The sequence below is a fragment of the Musa acuminata genome, chromosome BXJ3-4 (genome assembly GCF_036884655.1).
Source record: "Musa acuminata AAA Group cultivar baxijiao chromosome BXJ3-4, Cavendish_Baxijiao_AAA, whole genome shotgun sequence".
In the NCBI taxonomy this organism is placed as follows: domain Eukaryota; kingdom Viridiplantae; phylum Streptophyta; class Magnoliopsida; order Zingiberales; family Musaceae; genus Musa; species Musa acuminata.
This window is the reverse complement of record NC_088352.1, coordinates 43,155,039-43,174,356: the sequence shown is the minus strand read 5'-3', so window position 1 is coordinate 43,174,356 and position 19,318 is coordinate 43,155,039. Positions and strand designations below refer to the sequence as shown.

The 19,318-nt window shown below is 40.9% G+C and overlaps 3 protein-coding genes and 1 long non-coding RNA gene across 4 annotated transcripts; 3 read left to right on the top strand and 1 right to left on the bottom strand.

Moving 5' to 3' along the window:
- The first annotated feature begins 50 nt into the window (after positions 1-50).
- LOC135634838 (uncharacterized) lies at positions 51-6,664 on the top strand. Its single transcript, XM_065145501.1, has 6 exons — positions 51-335; positions 472-1,453; positions 1,527-1,714; positions 4,830-4,866; positions 4,996-5,060; positions 5,902-6,664. The coding sequence occupies exons 1-6, from the start codon at positions 223-225 to the stop codon at positions 6,377-6,379; spliced, it is 1,863 nt and encodes a 620-aa protein (XP_065001573.1). The 5' UTR covers positions 51-222; the 3' UTR covers positions 6,380-6,664.
- A 569-nt stretch (positions 6,665-7,233) lies between these two features.
- On the bottom strand, positions 7,234-8,670 carry LOC135634841 (uncharacterized). Its single transcript, XM_065145506.1, has 2 exons — positions 8,376-8,670; positions 7,234-7,474 (listed from the first exon to the last, which is right to left on the bottom strand). The coding sequence occupies exons 1-2, from the start codon at positions 8,645-8,647 to the stop codon at positions 7,414-7,416; spliced, it is 333 nt and encodes a 110-aa protein (XP_065001578.1). The 5' UTR covers positions 8,648-8,670; the 3' UTR covers positions 7,234-7,413.
- A 7,986-nt stretch (positions 8,671-16,656) lies between these two features.
- Positions 16,657-17,243, top strand: LOC135634844 (uncharacterized). Its single transcript, XR_010495458.1, has 3 exons — positions 16,657-16,894; positions 16,976-17,098; positions 17,174-17,243. It is a non-coding gene; the product is annotated as an uncharacterized LOC135634844 (long non-coding RNA).
- A 531-nt stretch (positions 17,244-17,774) lies between these two features.
- On the top strand, positions 17,775-18,514 carry LOC135634842 (receptor-like serine/threonine-protein kinase SD1-6). Its single transcript, XM_065145507.1, has 2 exons — positions 17,775-17,918; positions 18,007-18,514. The coding sequence occupies exons 1-2, from the start codon at positions 17,775-17,777 to the stop codon at positions 18,172-18,174; spliced, it is 312 nt and encodes a 103-aa protein (XP_065001579.1). The 3' UTR covers positions 18,175-18,514.
- Positions 18,515-19,318: the final 804 nt, after the last annotated feature.

Sequence of the window (19,318 nt, the reverse complement as noted above, 5' to 3'; positions counted from 1 at the left end):
AAAGCATCTTCCCACCATCCATGGTCCTTCTCCCCATCAACCACCGTACACCTACCGGCGTCACCCGATCATGCATCGTCCATCGTCATCATCCGCAGAATAAAGAATCCCTCTCTTCTCTCTCGCCTCCAATTTGTATCGGAGAGGACCCAATCGGGAAGAAAGAGGAAGAAGAAGCAGAGAGGAGGGTCGGAGGAAGGGGGAGGAGAGAAGCAGAGCAAGATGTCGAAGAAGAAGTCTTCTTTCAGCGGATCGACGACGATGACGCTCAAGGACTTTCATGGCGGCTCCATCCCGTCCCAGCTCCCCCTCCCCTCCGCCCCCGGCAGTAGCGCGTACTGTTTCTTCGATCACCTCTCTTCTCTTTCGCCTCTATTTAGCACTGACACTACTCTTTTCTTTTCTGATCCTATGAATCTGAACCCTAATCATTTTCTTCTGTTGTCTTCCTTGTTCCTTTTCCCTCTGCAGCTCCGCAAGGCCGCTCGATCGGCCTGCTGCATGGGGCACCACAGCAGCTGCAGCCTCTGGCAGGTCTGACCACCACCATCACCTCCTCCGCCCCCGTCCCGGATCTGCGGGCGCCGCCTCCGCCTCCGCCCGCGGCCTTGACGAGCGGCCTTCGGCCCTCCTGCCCCATCCACCCCACATCGGCCGTCACTTCGACGAGGACGAGCGAAAGCCCTTCGATGCCTCCTCCGCCCCGCGCCGCACCCCCGTCTCACCTGACAACACCCTTCGCTCCCCACCGCCCTCCAGATCTGACCCTAAACGCCCCATCTCGAGCCCGGTGTCCACCCTTCCGGCCCCCGCCCCCGCCCCCTCCTCCGCCTCCGCCTTCGCCCCTGTCTCCTCGCTTCCTTCTCCGTCCGGCAACATTGGCTCAACTGCTTGGGGTATGAGGAAGGAGGTAGGAAGTGAGCCGCTGCCTCCGTTGCCGGCCCAACCCACCGCCCCGATGTGGTCTGCTTCAAAGCTAGCACAAGCCAGCGCGGTTGAGAAGGTGTCATCAGGCAGGTGGCAGTTGAGGACCCCCGAGGTGGAGATTATCAGATCCCAGGAAACTGAAAATTTGGATAGGAGATTTGAAGAGACGGCTCGAATTGTGGTTGGTATCGATCCGGATCGTGAGACGGAGAGGCCGAGATCAGTCTCCTCTGTGGTGGCCTATGCGGACGTCAAGGAGAGGATTATACAAGGATCTTATACGGATAGGGCTTGGGATCAGGAGAGAGTAAGATCTCCAATACATCCTGAGATGAAGGAGAGGAATGTGGCAGGTTTCTCTTATGAAGGGACACGGCCAGCATCCAGCGATGGGAGATTTGGTGGATCAAAGTTATATCAGCAAGGTGGTGTGGAGGTTTCGGAGCGTCCTAAGTTGAACCTTCTTCCGAGGAGAAAACCACAGGAATCTCCAGACATTCAGGCTAGGGATTTTGATGACAAGCAGGTACACTTTGATCTTGTGCTTTTTGAGCTTAGCAAGTATCATCCATGTGGTTACTATTTGAACATTCTTATAGGTATATCAGGCTCCTGTGAGCTTAGTGCAAGTGCAGAATATACATGAAACTCATGTGAGTATGAATCTGCCAACACAAGGATCAGTTGGAGCAGACGAGGGGAGTCGAGTAATTGAGCGTCCGAAATTGATATTAAAGCCTCGTACCCAGCCTATCGAGCTGTCAGATGGAAATGCTGATAAGGAGAGGTCAAAAATCTCATTTTTTGTCAATCTTCTGATTTCATTCTTTACGTTATCTACCAGGATGACTTACTAATGGCGACTAATCTGTTTGAGAAGCCAACATTTGCTTTATATTTGGTTTGTGTTGTCCTGTAAGCAGCTGATTGACTTACTTTGCCATCATTAGATACTTTATTCATGGATGTCTTTCCTTGGTTAGCTTTATGCACTTTTTATATGAATGATTAGTTGATAAAGATATTTAGCCAAGGAACTGGGAAAGCTTAAAAGAATATGACAAAAGCTGTTTTGTGCAGCTGTATTCCATAATCTGAATGTCATAACCTTATTATTATTTTTATATATTTGAGAGACCAGGTATCGACATGTTAATCTTGTAACTTGGAGATGATGTTATTCATGTCATTTTTCGCTCATGCATTTGTGTTAAGTAGATTATTTGATGGTCTTTGTGTATTCTTCATGCTGGTTTCATAATCATCTATTGTCAATTTCAACTTAAAAATCTTTTTGTTTCTTTATATTTACCATTTTATTGTTGTTGTTTCGTGTTCCTTTTATTTTTCATTTTCTTTATCTACAATCCCATTAATGTATTATGAAGTCAAGTTTCTCTAGACAGTTCCCATGAAAGTCATCTAACTTCCAAGGAAGAAAAGAGTTTTTTATGTTGATTACACTTTTGATCACACTTATAATTAATTATATATTCATCTTTAAAAAATATGTGAAAATGTTTATGGTTCAAGAGGATATGGGAAAATGTTGAATAATGTCTCCTTTTTATCTTTCATGTTTCTGTAATCCCTATATGTCCTTTTGTTCTTCTCTTTTACCTTTGTGATCACTTGTCACCTCTAAATTATTTTACCTTGATGTTGATTCTTGAATTACTTTGTTTAAGGTCTTCAAAGTTTTTGCTCGATCTTAGAAGCTATTCTCATTGGCTTGAGTGTAGGCACACAGTACCGGACACATTTTTCCTTGAAACAATTTTTATATTGTTAATTTTGTTGGTTAATTTAACCTCTATTCGAATTCTCTTAATATTTACCAGTTGCAGTTTCTATCTCACTCTTTTATTTTTCTTCTTATATACAAAGTGAACCTCAGGTGCTCCTATATTTTCTAAATTGTGTCCCTATTTATCAATTTTACCAATTTGACATGTATTTCATTTGAAAGAATGAAAGAAGAATAAAAGAATAAAAGGTCGAGAAGGTAAAAAAGAGAAGAGAAAGAGAGAGTGGAGGACATCGGATGGGATGGGTGGTAGGAGGTACCGAGGAGTAGTAAGTGGAAGAGATAACCTGCACTTCTATTCTCTGTTGTCACCACCATTAGCTGATGTCATTGTTGTTTGCTATCATTTCCACCATCTCCACCGCTCACTATTGCCCATAGCTGGTCTATGGAGCAAAGATCCTTGTGCATAACCTATTGATGGAGTCAAAGAGACTTATTATGTATGATTGACATAATATAATACATTATATAATTTAGAATGTAATGATAAACATAATAGATAACTTTTAAATTGAAGTTGTATTTAATAATTGTATATAATCATATAAAAACATAAAAAATTAAAAAAAGTAAAAAGTAAATTATATGGGAAAAATTAAAATTATGTGCTACTTTATTTGTTTGTTTTAATTCTAAGTTATATTCTTGAAATATGTCAGCTTGTTGATGTCAATCTTATTGCTACTAGCCGATTCCAACTATGAAAATTTCCAAATTGGCTTTGGTACACAATATGGGGCAATGCAGAAACTAGAGTATTAGTCATATTAGAATCTTGAGCTTTAATTAGATGTTTTTACCACTAAATTTAGAAGACTGAGAATTCTAAGTCTGGAAGCAGGTGAATTATCGTAAGATCTATCTTTACTGAAGATGAGCTTGGTTATAAAATGTTTGTAATAGCTGTCAGTATCATAGAGCTTCGATGTTGTATTAGCTTGCTTTGTTGGTTTTTTTTTTTTATCTATGTTAGTTTTCCTAAAATTCAGCAAGCATGATGCTGACATTTGTCAAATTGTTAACTATTCATTTCTGCGGTCTTAAATGTTTTTTATTCTATTCTGGATTATGAATATTGTAGTAGGAGTTTTGCCCTAAGAAAATTACACCTCATGAAATGTCAGAGAAAAATCTGGACTGTGTTTCACTATTTGTGCATGTCACTGCTTCATCTCTATTTATTCCTGTGCATCCATTGTTCCTATTTCTTTCTAACTGTACTGATTCCTATGTTTAAAATCCTTATTTCATGAGGACTATGGAATAGGATTTCTTTTCTCCAACTCCAACAGCAATATAATGAGTAAGAGAGACATAGGGGAATTTGTCTATGCTATCTAATTGTATCTCTTCTTGTCCTAATTTGCTTTGAGAAGCTACATAATCGTCCTCTAAAATAAAGGTGGCCTAGCGCACGAGGCTTCCCTCAATACAAGGTTGGTGGAGAGTTAGTTGCTAAACTAGAAATCTTATTGGACTGCTTAATTTAAAAACTTAACTGTATATACAGGCACTTAATAGGTCCTAGCATCTGTAACTTCTGCTATTTTTGTTGATCCAATTTCTTAGACACACACATGTCTAACTCAGCTGTGCCCCGTGTATCAGGATCAATTTCTTCTACATTTCAAGTATTTGATCTTAAGGAACTGTTAAAAAGGAAATCTTAATGAACTGTTGTCTTCTTTTCTTTTGAAGTTGTGCTTACGCATATGTATATATATGTACAAATATATATCATAGATCTTTATCTCACAACTGCCTGAGTTTAAAAGAAATGTTTCTCTTTTATATTATCTAATTGCTCAATGCAGCACATGGGTCTCTAGGTTGTTGGGATATATGTACTGCCTGTAAGAAAAGACAGAGATGCAAAGGAAAAGTTCTGTTGTACTTTAGATTCATAAATACGTGCCTTTTTGTTTCTTGTTGCATTTTTTAATCTATCCAGACCCCTTGATGCAGAGGCAAAGCATCGCTGTATCTGTACATGCCTTTTGTGTCACTCTTGTTTCACAAACTTAAATTTTCTAACTGCTATGGATGGTGCAGTGATCTGATTAGCAGTCTTGCATTTTGTTTTCTGCTGCAGGCAAACTGTGTTTGGCGGAGCTCGACCACGAGAATTGGTAAGTTACTGTCTTGGCCTTTGTTCAGTTTGGTGACACTCTTTTTGGCTCCAGTGCATAAGTGATTCCTCATTTTTAGTACTTTGAGATCCTTTTTTGGAAACATAGATGGTGTTGAAAATTTTACAGGTCTTGAAGGAGCGTGGAATCAATGTTGCAGCTAATGATGTTGACATGAACACACCACCCAACAGGTAGCATTTGTTTCTGATGAATTTCTATCTAGTTGCTTGTTTCATCAAATTTAATGAAAAAGTAATGGCTTGTCTAGAGAATGAAGAAAATTTTCATTGGCTTATTGCCACTCTTAGCTTCAGTCTCGCCATGGAGTGGGTCTTCTGTTATAAACCAAGGAACAATACATCTTTATGAATGAGGGGGATTGACATGCTCAACTTTTTTTGTAATGTTTTCTAATGATTTGCTCCAATCTCTTTCCTTATATTTTGGGAATTGGGCAAAATCATGAAATTGTCAATATTCAGAATGTTTTGCTAAGGCATAGCACAGAAATTTCATTATGTTAGCTACTTGCAGGAAAATCAGTGTGCTTCAACTCCATGGATACCATAACAACAACAATAAAGCCGTAAATCTCAACTATTTGGGTTCGGCTACATGAATCTTTCGCTGTCATCGAAATCTATAAAAAACCATATGTTTAGGATCTGTAAAAAGTCATATATTTTGTATCTATAGATCCGTTACATCTAATATATCTAATTTGTTGTTTTGTGTCGTGGTTACTTCAACTGGTGGTTGCATATAAGCTTTTAATTTCATCTTAATTCTAGTATTCTGTCGAGTGGTTTTACTGTCCTTTATTTTGTATTTTTTTCTGTTGGTTTTTGCTAAATAGTCTATGCTTGGTTTTAGACCATGGTTCATGGTATTTTGATTGTTTCGCTATACTTGTGTAATTTTCTTGCACATTCGATTAGTGTTCTTTCATATTTACCAAGTATGATATGTTGGTTTATTAAATTAAGTAGCTTTTTCAAGTTCATTTATCTTGTTTTCTGCTGGCTACTGTAGGGCTAGGAATGACCTTCCAAGGACTGATTTAAAGATTGAGCCTAATGCGACCATCCAGCTTGGAGATAGAGCTGAGAGGCTCCCTGTTGAACAAAGGACTGGCAAGGATCTCGAGAGAAAAGGCTATCAGCCAGACACTGAGAAAGTAGATCTGCAGAAGGCTTCATGGAGAAATGATAACCGGAAGAATACCCGAGGGAACGAGAAACCACTTGAACAACCTCGTGCAGATACTGACACCTGGCGCAAACCTATCGAGCAACCAAAACCTGATATCCCGGCACCTCGCTTTGGGAAGGCAGCCTCTGCACTGGAGCTTGCACAAGCATTTTCAAGGTCTGTATCTGATGCCAGGCCAGAAAATCGCTTTACAAGCCAGAGGAGCATTTCTGGTCAGTCTCTGCGTCCATTTTCTCGGTTGACGGATACCAGGGAGGTCTACTCAGGGCCATCCCAAAGGCAGATCAATGGCTATTGATCACTTCTTTAGCTCGAACTGTTGAAAGAGAAGTGATCATCTTCGAAATGGTTCCAGTCTAATCCACTGTGGTCTCTGCTCTCACATTATTCAGTCTCTTTGTTACACCTATCATTTTACTCGGCAACTAGATGGCATGCCATCTTGATTGATAGTGAGCGATGGTTTAAGAAGTCATCCTGCTGGAATCTTTGATTTTTTTTTTTCGGATTAAAGACTTGCATGACAAGTGCAGAAAGTGTAGTTCTACCGATGCAGAAATTTTACACATTCCTTGGAACTTGACTGTAGGTTCATCCCCATAATTTTCAGGTGCTTAAGCAGTACATATGGGAAATGATCTAAAGGCTTGTTGCAACCTGAAACTTTTGTCAAAATCATCCTCCTGCTCTCTCTCTGTTGATTGCTACTCAATTGAGTCTATCAAGCAATTGTTCTGTTTCCAACTTGTTTTGATTTCAGAGATATCCTTTTTTTATTTCCATTTCTCGACCCGATGTGAGAAATCATAATTGTTTTGTTTTCAATTCTCCTACCATGTCCTATTTGTCAACTGGAGATTGCTTCCTTTCTCTCTCTTTTTTCCTGTATGAGTTATGCTTATTCAAGAACTGCTACTCTCTGCTAAGTTACTAGATATTCCACCTGAAGTGCAGGATGGTGGCGTTGACGCAGATGTTCATGTTGACATCCATGTCAGAGTCAATTCAGTCTCCGTGTCAGCAATCTCATTGTGGACTCACGACGACAAATCTCATCACCACAGTATGGCCTTCTATCGCATCACTTAAACCCAAGCACGATTCTTTTTGGGAAGATCTCTCCTTAAATACGAGAACCAACACTCATATATGTGGCTTGCTAAAGAGGAAAAGATTGCAGATTAAAACCAGCCCAGGAATGTATATACAAAGTGGCTTTTTGCAGGGAATTGGAACGCACAGAAAGGGAAACGAGAAAACGGTGAGGAGAAAAAGGATCGATCGATCGGTCGGCATCATCTTCCATCTTCTTCTTCTTCGCCATCAAAGCTTTCAGAATATGAAGGCAGTCGGAGCAAACGCGGGCACAGCCGTCGTAGGTACTCCATAGTGCCTGAACACATCAATTACATGGATTTTACTTGAGACGTTCTTCAGAGAACAAGATTGCAACAAACATTTTTCTCATGGATCATTCATGGAAGAACCAAAACACATGCACATTTACACCCTCATTCCAGATGAATACAAAAAGTAAAGGACATATCTCGTGATCCATCAATGAAGTTGAAAAGTCCCAAAGGGGGGAAAAGCAGGGAACATAGTGACCCAACCTAACTTGCAATAGAATGTTTTACCAAGATTTGTTTTGTTGCTGTGTCTAGTGAATGCTATTGAGGGATGGTGGTGGTGGTGGTGGTGGTGGAGGTGGTTGTAGTATTAAAGAGCGGACAGCCCAACCACCATTCATGTTCACGACTTTTTTCTTTCCACCAGGTTGTAGGTGATAACCCCACACTTTTTCTTGTCCGATCCTTCGTCTTTAATTAACTTTTTTAATGGTAAAAATTTACCCCATTTTTTAAATTTAAATTGATTATTGTTAGTCATAAGAGTTCTTTTGGATATATATAAATATATATATATATATATATATATTCTATATTAAATATGAAGTGGTGAAAATGTTAGTTCCAACTTTACATAACATGAATATTAAAGAATAATGAACATTTTCTAAAAGGCAACCTTTTATTTAGTGGAAGGAATGTTACTTGCGGGCATTAATGAGAAAAAGGTATCTCATTTACATTACCATTTCTATAATTTTTAGTATTATCTGTGTGCACTGTGACCGGAAGAGGAAGGAGGAGGAGGAGGAGGAGGTATCTCTACTACAAGGCTTCGAAGAAGGTGGTGACTACTGCAACAGGGTTCTGTGTAACTATGGGAAACGATGTCTTCTTCCTACATCCTTCCATCAATTCAGAGAGAGAGAGAGAGAGAAAGAGTACCCGTAGTCGTTCTTGAAGGGGCTGGGGATGACCCTGCTCGGGGATTTGGCTGTGGCCTTCCGTGGCCCGCCGCGGCCCTCGGCCGCCCCATCTCGCACCACGAGAGCCCGGTCCTCCGAGATCGCCACCAGCGAAGGCCGCCACGGCGACGCCCTCCTGCGGCGCTTCCCCTCCCAGTCCTTCGCGGCCGCCCTTTCCCTCGGCTGCGCCGCCGCCGCCGCCGCGTCCTGCCGCAGGGCTCTCCGGCCGCAGGGGAATTCCAGGAGCCTCATCCCCCACCCTTTCAGATCAATACATCACCGCTTACTCTTTCTCCCTATATATATTATGGACGGGACAGCTCCTCATTGCTTGGAATGACTAAAAGACCCTTTCTAAGTAGGATTCTCTTTTCTCCGTATCTGCGGCTGAGATCCACCGTACTGGCCGAATCTCTGTTCCCGACCCTCCGATCACGATCCTACATCGGTAGCTCTCCTTGGATGATGATTGCGTCAGCTGTAGACACACACAGCAGACGCTTGACCCCGTGAACCATCCCGATTCATGCACACGCGCCCACAGCACAAATCAACAGCGCGAGCACATGGACGAAAGCAGGTCCAGTTTCAAGGTCACGGCGATGGCTGGGGTTGGATAAGCAAGAAGACGGGCTTCGTTGGCTGTGAGGAAAAGCAAAGTGGCACAGCTCATGCTTCGGAGACGTGAAAAGGCTTCTGCACTTCACCATGGCTGTAGCTTTTGGGAGGTACACGAGAGAGGCAAAGGGCAATGGAGGAGGAGGTCATGCTCCACGCTCTACAGCGAAGAGATGTACTGATGACACCCTTAGCTCCCAGCAAATGAATTAAAATACAACCTGAAACAGCAGCAACTACTGCTAAGTGTATGTGTTCTTGTTGTTCATGCATGTGACGAGTTCTAATGAGCCACCAATGTAATGGATTCCACACGGTGCTGCAACATGGTCACCTGGCCGAGCTGTCGACGGGGCTCAGCATGTTTCCACTGCATGACCATCTCGTATTAATTAGTCTTGAGAGGAAGACACTTTTTATCTCTTCATTAAAGGTGTTCGAACTTCAAACATGATTAGCATACGATCTACTTCTGCTAGCAATATTACAGGTGTGCAAACATCTATCATGGACCCAATATTCTCCTTCGAGTTTGTCATGAGCTTGATACTAAGTGATCACTAGATTTGGTACGGGTTTATGATGCTTAAGTTAGTGCTGAAACAATAGAGGATTCAGAGTTAGAAGAATGAAGTATCTTCTCCTGTTATTGGCATCTTAAGCACACTAAATGCATGCGAGAATAGTTATTGGCCTTCAAAGTAGCTCCATTAGTGAATGATCAACCTAAGGTTTGGTTGGTTGCTATCTATATTTGGGAAAAGCGAGCCTCAACTTCTTCACATGCACATTAGGACTGAATAGATAGAAGAAGATGGCTGACATTACAATGTTATTCTTCCCACTTGAAAAGGCTGTTTTATTTTCCCAAAACACAGACACGGAGAGAGAGATAGAGAGATACCAGTCCAAGAAAGGGTGACCAATATCCAATCGAACACAACATAAAGCTTATGCAAGTTGGGTTTGAAAAGGAAGGCAAAGTACCCACTATCTTCTCCATGATTAAAAAGGTGACACAGGAAATATTCATCCAGTCATGTCTGATATAATCAGCCAACAGAAATGAGTCCAATCAATAATTCAATTACATACATATCAATTTTATATAAAATTTTGAAGGAATGTTATTTTCATACTACAAAATAATTTTCTACCCAAAACCTCCTCCTTTCTATCTTGAAATTAAATTGAGCTTCGGAAGGACTTCGTCGGAATTAAATCGAATGGATCTAAACATCACCGGTGTCCATACACCACGTCAAAAGGAAAAATATGTGGTATAGAAAGACATTCGGAAGATGTTGCACAAGTCGGCGATGGGGGATTCCACTCACAATACTATTCATCTCAATCGCCGTGTCTCTTAACGTCTTCAACACCTGTCTCATCGACTTCGGGAATCTCCTCATTGAAGACCTTTAGATTTCAATGCCTATACATCACGAACACATTATTTGTTGGGTTCATGCATGCATGCATGCAAATGGAGGGTGAGTAATCCACCGAGAGTGTATGTCATATTCATAGGTCTATTTTACGCACACAAAACCTGGGATTGGGGGCTCTGAATCTGTCACGTTTGATTCACTTAGTGGACGTATCTTGCTTTAGAGTATTTGAGAGTAAAAGCTGTAGGTGAAACCTTATCATCCCTCCTCCGAAATGGACTGGCAAAGATCTGCCACCCACTCGACTTCTGCTTTTGTTCCAGATGTACCACGAGATGCAGCAACAAGTTGTGCCAGTGGAACTCTGCCGACAGGACCTTTACTGGATCTTTGCGAACGCAATTTGTGGAGCATCTGAACCAGTTTCGAGAAGAGCAAACTGGATGATGCATCAGATAGATTCTTCGCTTCTAGGGCTTCTCTAGGGTTACTCACCACACTCTTGTTCGTCGCTGCATGGCTACAACTGCACTCTTTCTTCTCTTGTCACGGAGTCATGGACAAAGGGACTGTATTAATCCTTTGTTCTTGTGCGTTGGGGACTTGTGGGATATGATTTGGCCACTAGCGTCTTCCTTTAAAATATCTCGACCAGCAGTCAGCTATATAAAAGGCTTATAACTTCTTGTTTGTGGCTGACGAATCCTTTGATAGATTCTGCACCAAGAAAGGATAAAAGAAGACAAAACATCAACATGGTTTAGTCCCGAGTAGATCTGAACATTTGAACTTTCCCAATTGGCATAAACTACTGTGATGGTGATTAATCACCCAACTAATCTTTTTAGTATGGTTTCGGGGCAGCGTAGTGTTTGAATCATGAGAAACTCTGCCCATACGAGTCAAGGGTTTTTGAGTTTGGAGGTATCTCAGCGTGAAAGATGGATGGCCGATGTGGGAGGCTCAATCGGTCAGATTCGATCCCAGCACGATTTATGCAAGGACATTCATCTGATGTGCTCTCCGAGTCCAGATTTGAGGGCCGACATGAGTTAGATTCAATGTGAATCAAACGATGTTTAGGATGAGAAAGGTCAAACCTCGAATTATCTTTTATAATACGTCCCCATTTTCAAATAAAAAAATATTTCACTTAATAAAAAAATAATATTTCTCGAATATTTTCATTTTAATGGAGGGCATGACGGCTGAGAATTTTTGGCTTGGCTAGGAAGCCATACGTCAAATTATGATTCTGATTAAAGGTAAATATTTCTCATAAGAAAATCCTCATTTGTTAGAATTATTGCATCATCACCTCCGATATGGACACATAAATTAAGATTAGGATGCACATATCGAAGGTTGTTTGATGTGTTGTTCTCCTCAACATCGACTCAAAAAATGAGAACTTCTGTACCATCGTCCCTTTGCCTTGCATGTGATATTGAACAAGCTGTAGCCATTGCTCGCACCTTTTTGTGGTGCATGTGTCTCTTGAAGAGAGAGAGAGAGAGAGAAAGAGAGAGAGAGAGATGCAGCTTTGGCAAATGACTTCACATCTGGACTAGGAAGAAACAACTGAAAGCTGATGAACACCATAGAAGGGCTGCTTCTTCTCCTTCTGCTTGGCAATTCTTATTACGTGACGGTCGCATTGGGATGTGGAGTCTGTGGAAAGAAGGTAAAGACTTGGAACGAGTTGATGTATCATTTGGTCGATTGCTTCCTGTAATCTAAGGTGTCGAAGTGCACATAAAGATATTGGCTTTTTCGGTGTCCAGGAGCCACCAGCCGACACACCAACGATGCCTCCATTGACATTAACGTCAGAGCGAAAGCGTTCTCTTTTGGGATCCTGTATGACCGGGTTTTGTGCCCACAAGGAAAACATAATACTCATCCGATAAATGACGTGTCACGCACTTGGATCAATCTAGGTAGCGTGTTGACTTTAATCCTCCTCATCCCTTCCCTTTGGATCAATCTTCCCAATGAAAGGAAAATGTTTTGATAGTGGTTTTATTAGATGCTCGATATAAATCTTATGTTCCACGTTGTTGCTCATTTTCCTAGAGTAAATGTTTTAGGAGGAAACTAAATCTCAATACACGAAAGAGTTTCATGAAAAAAAAAATTCTAATAATTATGTTTGATTCTTTTATAAATATTTTATATATTTTATTTTTATGTTTATGTGAGAGAAAAATGTATAATTACTTCAGGATTTATAGAATTTGTGCCTAAGTAGAAAGAATTCGATGGTCTCATAATTGATCACATGACAAAGAACTTAGCTTTTTTGTATAGATGTATGAATAAGAGTTATCGAACTACTTATTAGAGTTTCTTTGATCCTCATTTGGTCAATCTCGTCTCTAGTCTTGAGCATAAAATCATTCGCGCATGTATCATTTTGATCTCTCTCTTAAGATTTGATTTTTAAAATTTTCTTTTGGTTTTCTTTGATCTATTTTTATTTGAAGAACATATTCTAAAGTTTCATCTGAATATCTATTTATTTTTTTATTTATAGAATAAAAGCAAGTGCATTAATTTATCAATAGACAATATATGTGTATACTTAGCTTCTTATACAGCAGTATAAATCATATCAAATTTTAGATATAAACTTGGTAAAAGTTTTTCTACTATAATTTAACCTTTTATATATTTACCATAAGATTTTATTTTGTTTACAAGAGACTTTTGAGAAAAAATAGATTCAAAATCAAAATTTAAAGTTTTGCATCTTTTACTTTGTTTGTGCATCTAAGCACACTTTTTAATATTTTTCAACCTTCTATCAATGTTGATGCCATCAAGATTCAAGAAAATAAGGACTCTTGTATCTTTTTATATATTTGTATTCATTTGATCTTTTTAATCTTCAGTCTTCTAGATCATACTCAATAATTTTTTTTATCAAATTTTATAATCATTATGAAATAAATAGAGTTTTTATTTTAATAATCCAAAACTGATCATTTTCACCATTAATGATTGAAAAAAAAAACTGATCATGGATACTTACTCCAATACTTACCATTTTTCTTTTTTTCTTAAATATACTTTTACTTTAATCAACATACTCCTATTAGTCTTTTTCGAACCAAGCTCGGAAACCACACTTATTGAATTTCTTTTTTTTATAGAACTTTAGATAGAAGGGAAAGAAAATAGTAAAAAAAAATCTAAGTACTTTCAATCTATAGTGCTTTGGATTGATAGAAGAATATATATTTATATTAGCTAAAAATAAAATATAAGTTTTTTAAATAATAAAAAATCTATTATATCTCAATAAATCTTTTTATCCTCATCTATTTATTTTAATCTAATTTTTTTTATTTTTATTTAATTTTTAATTATTTTAATTAATCTTATAAAAAAAACTTGTATCTTTTACATTGTTTATCCATTATTTCATAGTTTTGACTATAATTATAATATTTCTTTTAGATATGGAGTCGATGGAAACAAGGTTAGTGGATGGGTCAATGAAGCGGTCGTCACTTTGTGTGGCCAAAGTCATGAGATGCACAAAGGTGGGACCTTCGTGCGTTCAAGAGCGACAAGAAGACGGACCAACATTGTCATCGGTGGTGGTGGTGATAGTAGGCGATGATAGTGCTCTCCTGCCGTAACTAAGACAACCAACTTTTGCTATGGCAAAAGTGTTGGGAAGCAAGATTGAAAAAGGAGTCGAGAGAAAAAAAAAAAGCATAATTTAAAGTATAAAAAAATTTATTAAGAAAATCTTATTACAGTCTCTTAATTTGACTTGGTGGTCTATAAGAAGAGATCACAACCCCTCCTATTTATGGACTCATTACAATCTTATCTAAAATACATATCTTAAATCAATTAAATTCTTATTTAAGCATCTCCTAAATCAATAAGACTTCTATCTTAAAGACTCTCACACAATGCTAATATATCTAATTAGAAGTTTGTCCTTTCAAAATAAAAAATTCTCCAATGACGTAAAAATATTTGTAGCCTGATAGATCAAGACTATAGGCTTGTTAGAAAATTTTCAATCTATTGCTTGAGTGTTTATCGGATCCATTAGTATATTATTTCAAAAAATATAAATTCTTCATCTTTGGTCTCTCTTAATCAATTCTTATCTGATTTTGTTTTCAAAATTTACAAGTTCTTCGACTTCAGCAAACTTACGTCCAAGAACTAATCCCCCTCTCAATTTTGAAATATCTTATATAATGAGTGACCTTCACGAGTTATTTTTAGATTGACAGTAACCATATAAATTTGTTTTTCTTGTATAAAAAAAAAAGATATTGACTACACAAGAACATAAAATAATGCCGTAGCAAATCATGCATCTGCTTCGACGACTTTGTCGACGTAATTCCACAGTTAACATGTCAACGTGATCATCACTCATATTTCATGTACCAAAAAGTTCGAGACTCTTTCTATTGGACACGAGGTTGATTTAAAATTTTTAATTCATTTGAAGTCGACCTCTCAGTTAAAGTCAAACGTTTGAATTGACCGAGTGAGACTCCAAGAGTGAAAAGTCAAAGTCGTAAATAAACAATAATGTCCGACAAATTGGGGGGCCTTCGAATGTGTCTGAAACTTAGCACTAGTGATTGGTATTGGCCAGGAGCATGACGAAGGCCTCGGTGCTTCTCTACCTTCTCACTGCTTCCATCCTCTGTTCCCCCGCCACTGGAGGCGACACTGTCACACCCAACCGACCTCTCGTCGACGACGGAGGAACCAGCTTAACTACGATTAACTACGATAGCTTGTAACTACGATAGCGGTAAAACATAAAGTAGATGTTGGGCTAGAGTCAAAATCGAGATTTCGTTGGAAGTTCAAGGGTTTGTCGTAAGTCTGTACATTCGTCGGAAGTTCTGTCGGAATTGACCGAGAAGTCCAGAAGCTTGCCAAAGAAGCTCATCGGAATTCACCAAGAAGATCGTCGTAAAGTCCATGAACTTGCCGGGAGTCCATTGGAACATTGTCGAAAGATCGTCGGAAGTTCACCGGAAGATTGCCAGAAGCTCGTCGGAAGAACAATTGACATACCGGACCAAGATTGCTTAGTTAATATCTTAAATTATCATAATTAGACCTTAAGTTGAGTTAGGATTGGAAGGTAATCCCATTAACTCAGGTCAACTGGGCTCTTAATAGTGCTGAATTGGACCGGTTGAAATAGCCCATTTAGCACTTGAAGTCACGATCGACGGTGGCACCACCATAGCACGGTTGACCTCTATCAAGCAATGGTACCGTCCAGACTGAATAGTAGTACCACCTAGTGTCAATCTACAAGTGACCAATAATAACAGTGGTATCGCTAGTACCCCGAAATCCAAGGATATACCACTTTTTGACTTCAATTCTGAAATTATTGAGGCCTATAAATACTCTACCCTTTTCTGCGGTATAAAAATGTGAACAAAATATTGAAGTTTTGGGATAATCCGAGCAGCTTTGCGTGACAGAGCTTCGATTTCCTGACGGACACACTTCTGCCGAGCATGAAGATCGGGTGGAACCTGACGAGCGGGCTGAACCGCAACCTCACGGCATGGACAAGCGTAAGCGATCCGGCGCCGTGCGAGTACGGCACCGGTTTCGACGTGCACGGGGTTCCGCAGATATTTCTGTGGTTCGGGAGCCGGCGGTACTGGCACGGGGGACAACGGCTGCCAGTCCAGTGTCAACCAGGAGATAACCGATAATTTTTTCGATTGTTCGTGATAACAGTTAAGATCTCCCGTGATAACAATCTAACAATAGTTGAGATCAACTCTATTGAAGAGATGTCGTAAATCTGTTAGAAAAATCTTAAGGAGGATTTTATTTTTAATATGTATAAATAGAAAGTATTGTATTGTTTCAACTCAATGCATTCTTCTCATTTGTATTTTATTTCTTTCGGTTCGTGGGGGACGCCCGCGAGATCGTGTACGCGTTCTACATGCGCGACCCCTCGGTCGTCTCGAGGCTGGTCATGAACCAGTCGGGCATCCTGCAGAGCTGTGGAGCGTCTTCTGGTCCGCGCCCAAGGACCAATGCGACAACATGTTGTCGCCCTGCGGTCCCTACGGCGTCTGCTACCCCAGCGAGTCGCCGATATGCAAGTGCTTGCAGGGGTTTCACCCCAAGAATCCCAGGAGCTGGAATCCAAGGGACGGGACGGACGGCTGCGTGAGGAACACGGCGTTGGACTGCCGGAACGGGACTGACGGGTTCATCACGCTCAGCAGCGTAAAGATACCGGACACGTCGACGTCGTTGGTGGACAGGAGCATGAGCCTGGAGCAGTGCGAGGCTTTGTGCCGGACGAACTGCTCCTGCAAGGCCTACGCCAGTGCCAACATCAGTGGAAGTGAGAGCAGCAGCGGGTGCATCATATGGACGACGGAGCTCACCGATATCAAAATGTACGACAGTGGTTCAGGACAAGGTATCTATGTCAGGCCGGCGGCTGCCGACCTTGGTGCGTTCGATCACTCTAGATCGCAGTCTGCATGAGGAATTGATCTTTTATTGACTTCACGAGATGACGTTTATCTTTCAGGCTCTGAAGCAAGCCAGTCTCACCGGAATCATGTGGTCGTGATCATCATCGTAGTCTCTGCTCTGGCAACCTTTTTCCTACTTTCTGTTGCTTGCTTCGTTTGGAGAAGGAAGAAGAGAAGAAGTACCATCAACACTTGTCTTCTTCTTCTAATTAATTTGTGAGATATACTTTATACCGGTTCAATTTGCTTCACAGATCGCTACATTGACGAAGAAACACACGAACAGGACATGGACCTACCACTATATGATTTGGACACAATAGCCGGCCCACCGGTAACGCTAATTGCCAAGCTACAGCACCGTAACCTCGTCCGGCTTCTCGGTTGTTGCATCCAAGCAGGGGAGAGGATACTGATCTACGAGTACATGCCCCACGGAAGCTTGGATTCCTTCTTGTTTGGTTAGTTAATCTTTCATTCACTGCTTCCACTTTCAATCGGAGCTCTCTCAGCTAAAGAATGAATGATGCTGAGACAAGGATAAAGGTGCATTGTTGGACTGGCAAACACGGTAAAACATCATCGTGGGGATTGCTCGAGGCCTTCTGTGCCTCCACCATGATTCTAGATTCAGAATCATTCACAGGGATCTGAAATCTATCAACATCCTTCTTGACAAGGATCTGAACCCCAAGATATCGGACTTTGGCATGGCAAGGATGTTTGGAGGGGACGTAACAGACGCAAGAACCAGGAGAGTCGTCGGGACGTAGTATGTGCCAACTCTACATCTTACCTCAAGCTGCACATAATGCGAATCTCTCTTATCAGCTTCCCTAACAATGCAGTGGATACATGTCTCCCGAGTACGCCATGGACGGAATCTTCTCGGTCAAATCTGACGTCTTCAGCTTCGGTGTTTTGGTGCTGGAAATCGTAAGTGGCAGAAAGAACAGAGGAGTCTATCAATCTTCACACCACCTAAATCTTCTAGCACATGTAAGGGCACCAAAATGTCATCTTTTACATTATACGTCCACTTCAATGCATACATAATTCTGAACCTTAAATACGAAATCGATTTCAGATATGGAGTCTTTGGAATGAAGGTAAAGGGTTGGAATTAGCGGATGCGTCAATGGGGCAGTCGTCGCTTCCCGTGACCGAAGTCATGAAGTGTATAAAAGTGGGACTTCTGTGCGTTCAGGATCGACCAGAAGACAGACCAACGATGTCTTCGGTGGTGGTGATGTAGGGCGGTGACAGTGATCTCCTACCGCAACCAAGACAACCAGGTTTTATCGTTGCAAAAGATCCATCTGAAACCAATTCATCTACAAGAAAGCAAGACTCGTCCACAAACCACGTATCGATGACGATGTTGGAAGGTCGATGAGATGGATGTAAGGGTAGAAACTTACTCACACACTCCCGAGTGCACGATGACCTTGGCGGAGAAGCAGAGCAAAGTAGCTGCTGCTTTTGTTGATGTATGAATGTGATTTAGCCAACGCAATATCCAACCCCAACTATCTCCTGCCATATGAGAAGGCTTCCCAGACTCTCTTTGGAGTTGGTGACATGTTGTTGCAGATGACGACGCCATGATCGGCTGTCAAGCTCTCAGTTTTCTGCACAAGAAGATGAATACTAGCGAGCGTCATAACCCTCCAATGTTGACTCAGAGGATGCTGTTGCATCCGAGAAGGAACGAGGTCGTCGTCGTCGTCGTCGTCGTCGTCATCACTATTCCAAACCACCTAAATTGACATGGTGAGCGTGATGGAATCCCGTCCATGGACGACCGACTTGAAGGAACACTACGCATCCACTCCATCTAGAAGGTCACCCCACGGCCAGGCGTTAGTTGATGCATGCGATTACGTCATCCGAACATTGCTCGACTCCATTTCGTGCCCCAGAAAGAGCTAAACAGAATCCACTGTGTTGACTGTTTTTACTGATCGCATATCCAATCAGTTGACTTCGACTTGAACGAAAGAAAGCTTCCTTGTAATGTTTTCCAGACGATAATGGATTCATAAGAGTTAGCCTCCAAGAATGTGTAGTAGAGTGTTGAGTCCATCACGTTATCTACGATAAGCACTCCATTAGTTGGCTTTACTTCAGACCTTTAATTTAACCCTGCGTGGCTTTAAGAAATGCTTGGCCGGAGTCTACTTTTAACCAGTCAAAGAACAAGAACGAAGGATCGCCAAGTGAGTCCACAGTAGCCATTTGCCAAGGTGTGTGAATGGATGTCTTGGTGGATGTTGCACGCTGATGAAGACATGTCAGCTATAGTTTTCTCTCTTCAATGCGCATTAGACATCTGTCACGGTCGGTAGACAGAATTTAAGGGACCTTCCATAAAGCTAAGCATTCTGCAACCAAATGGT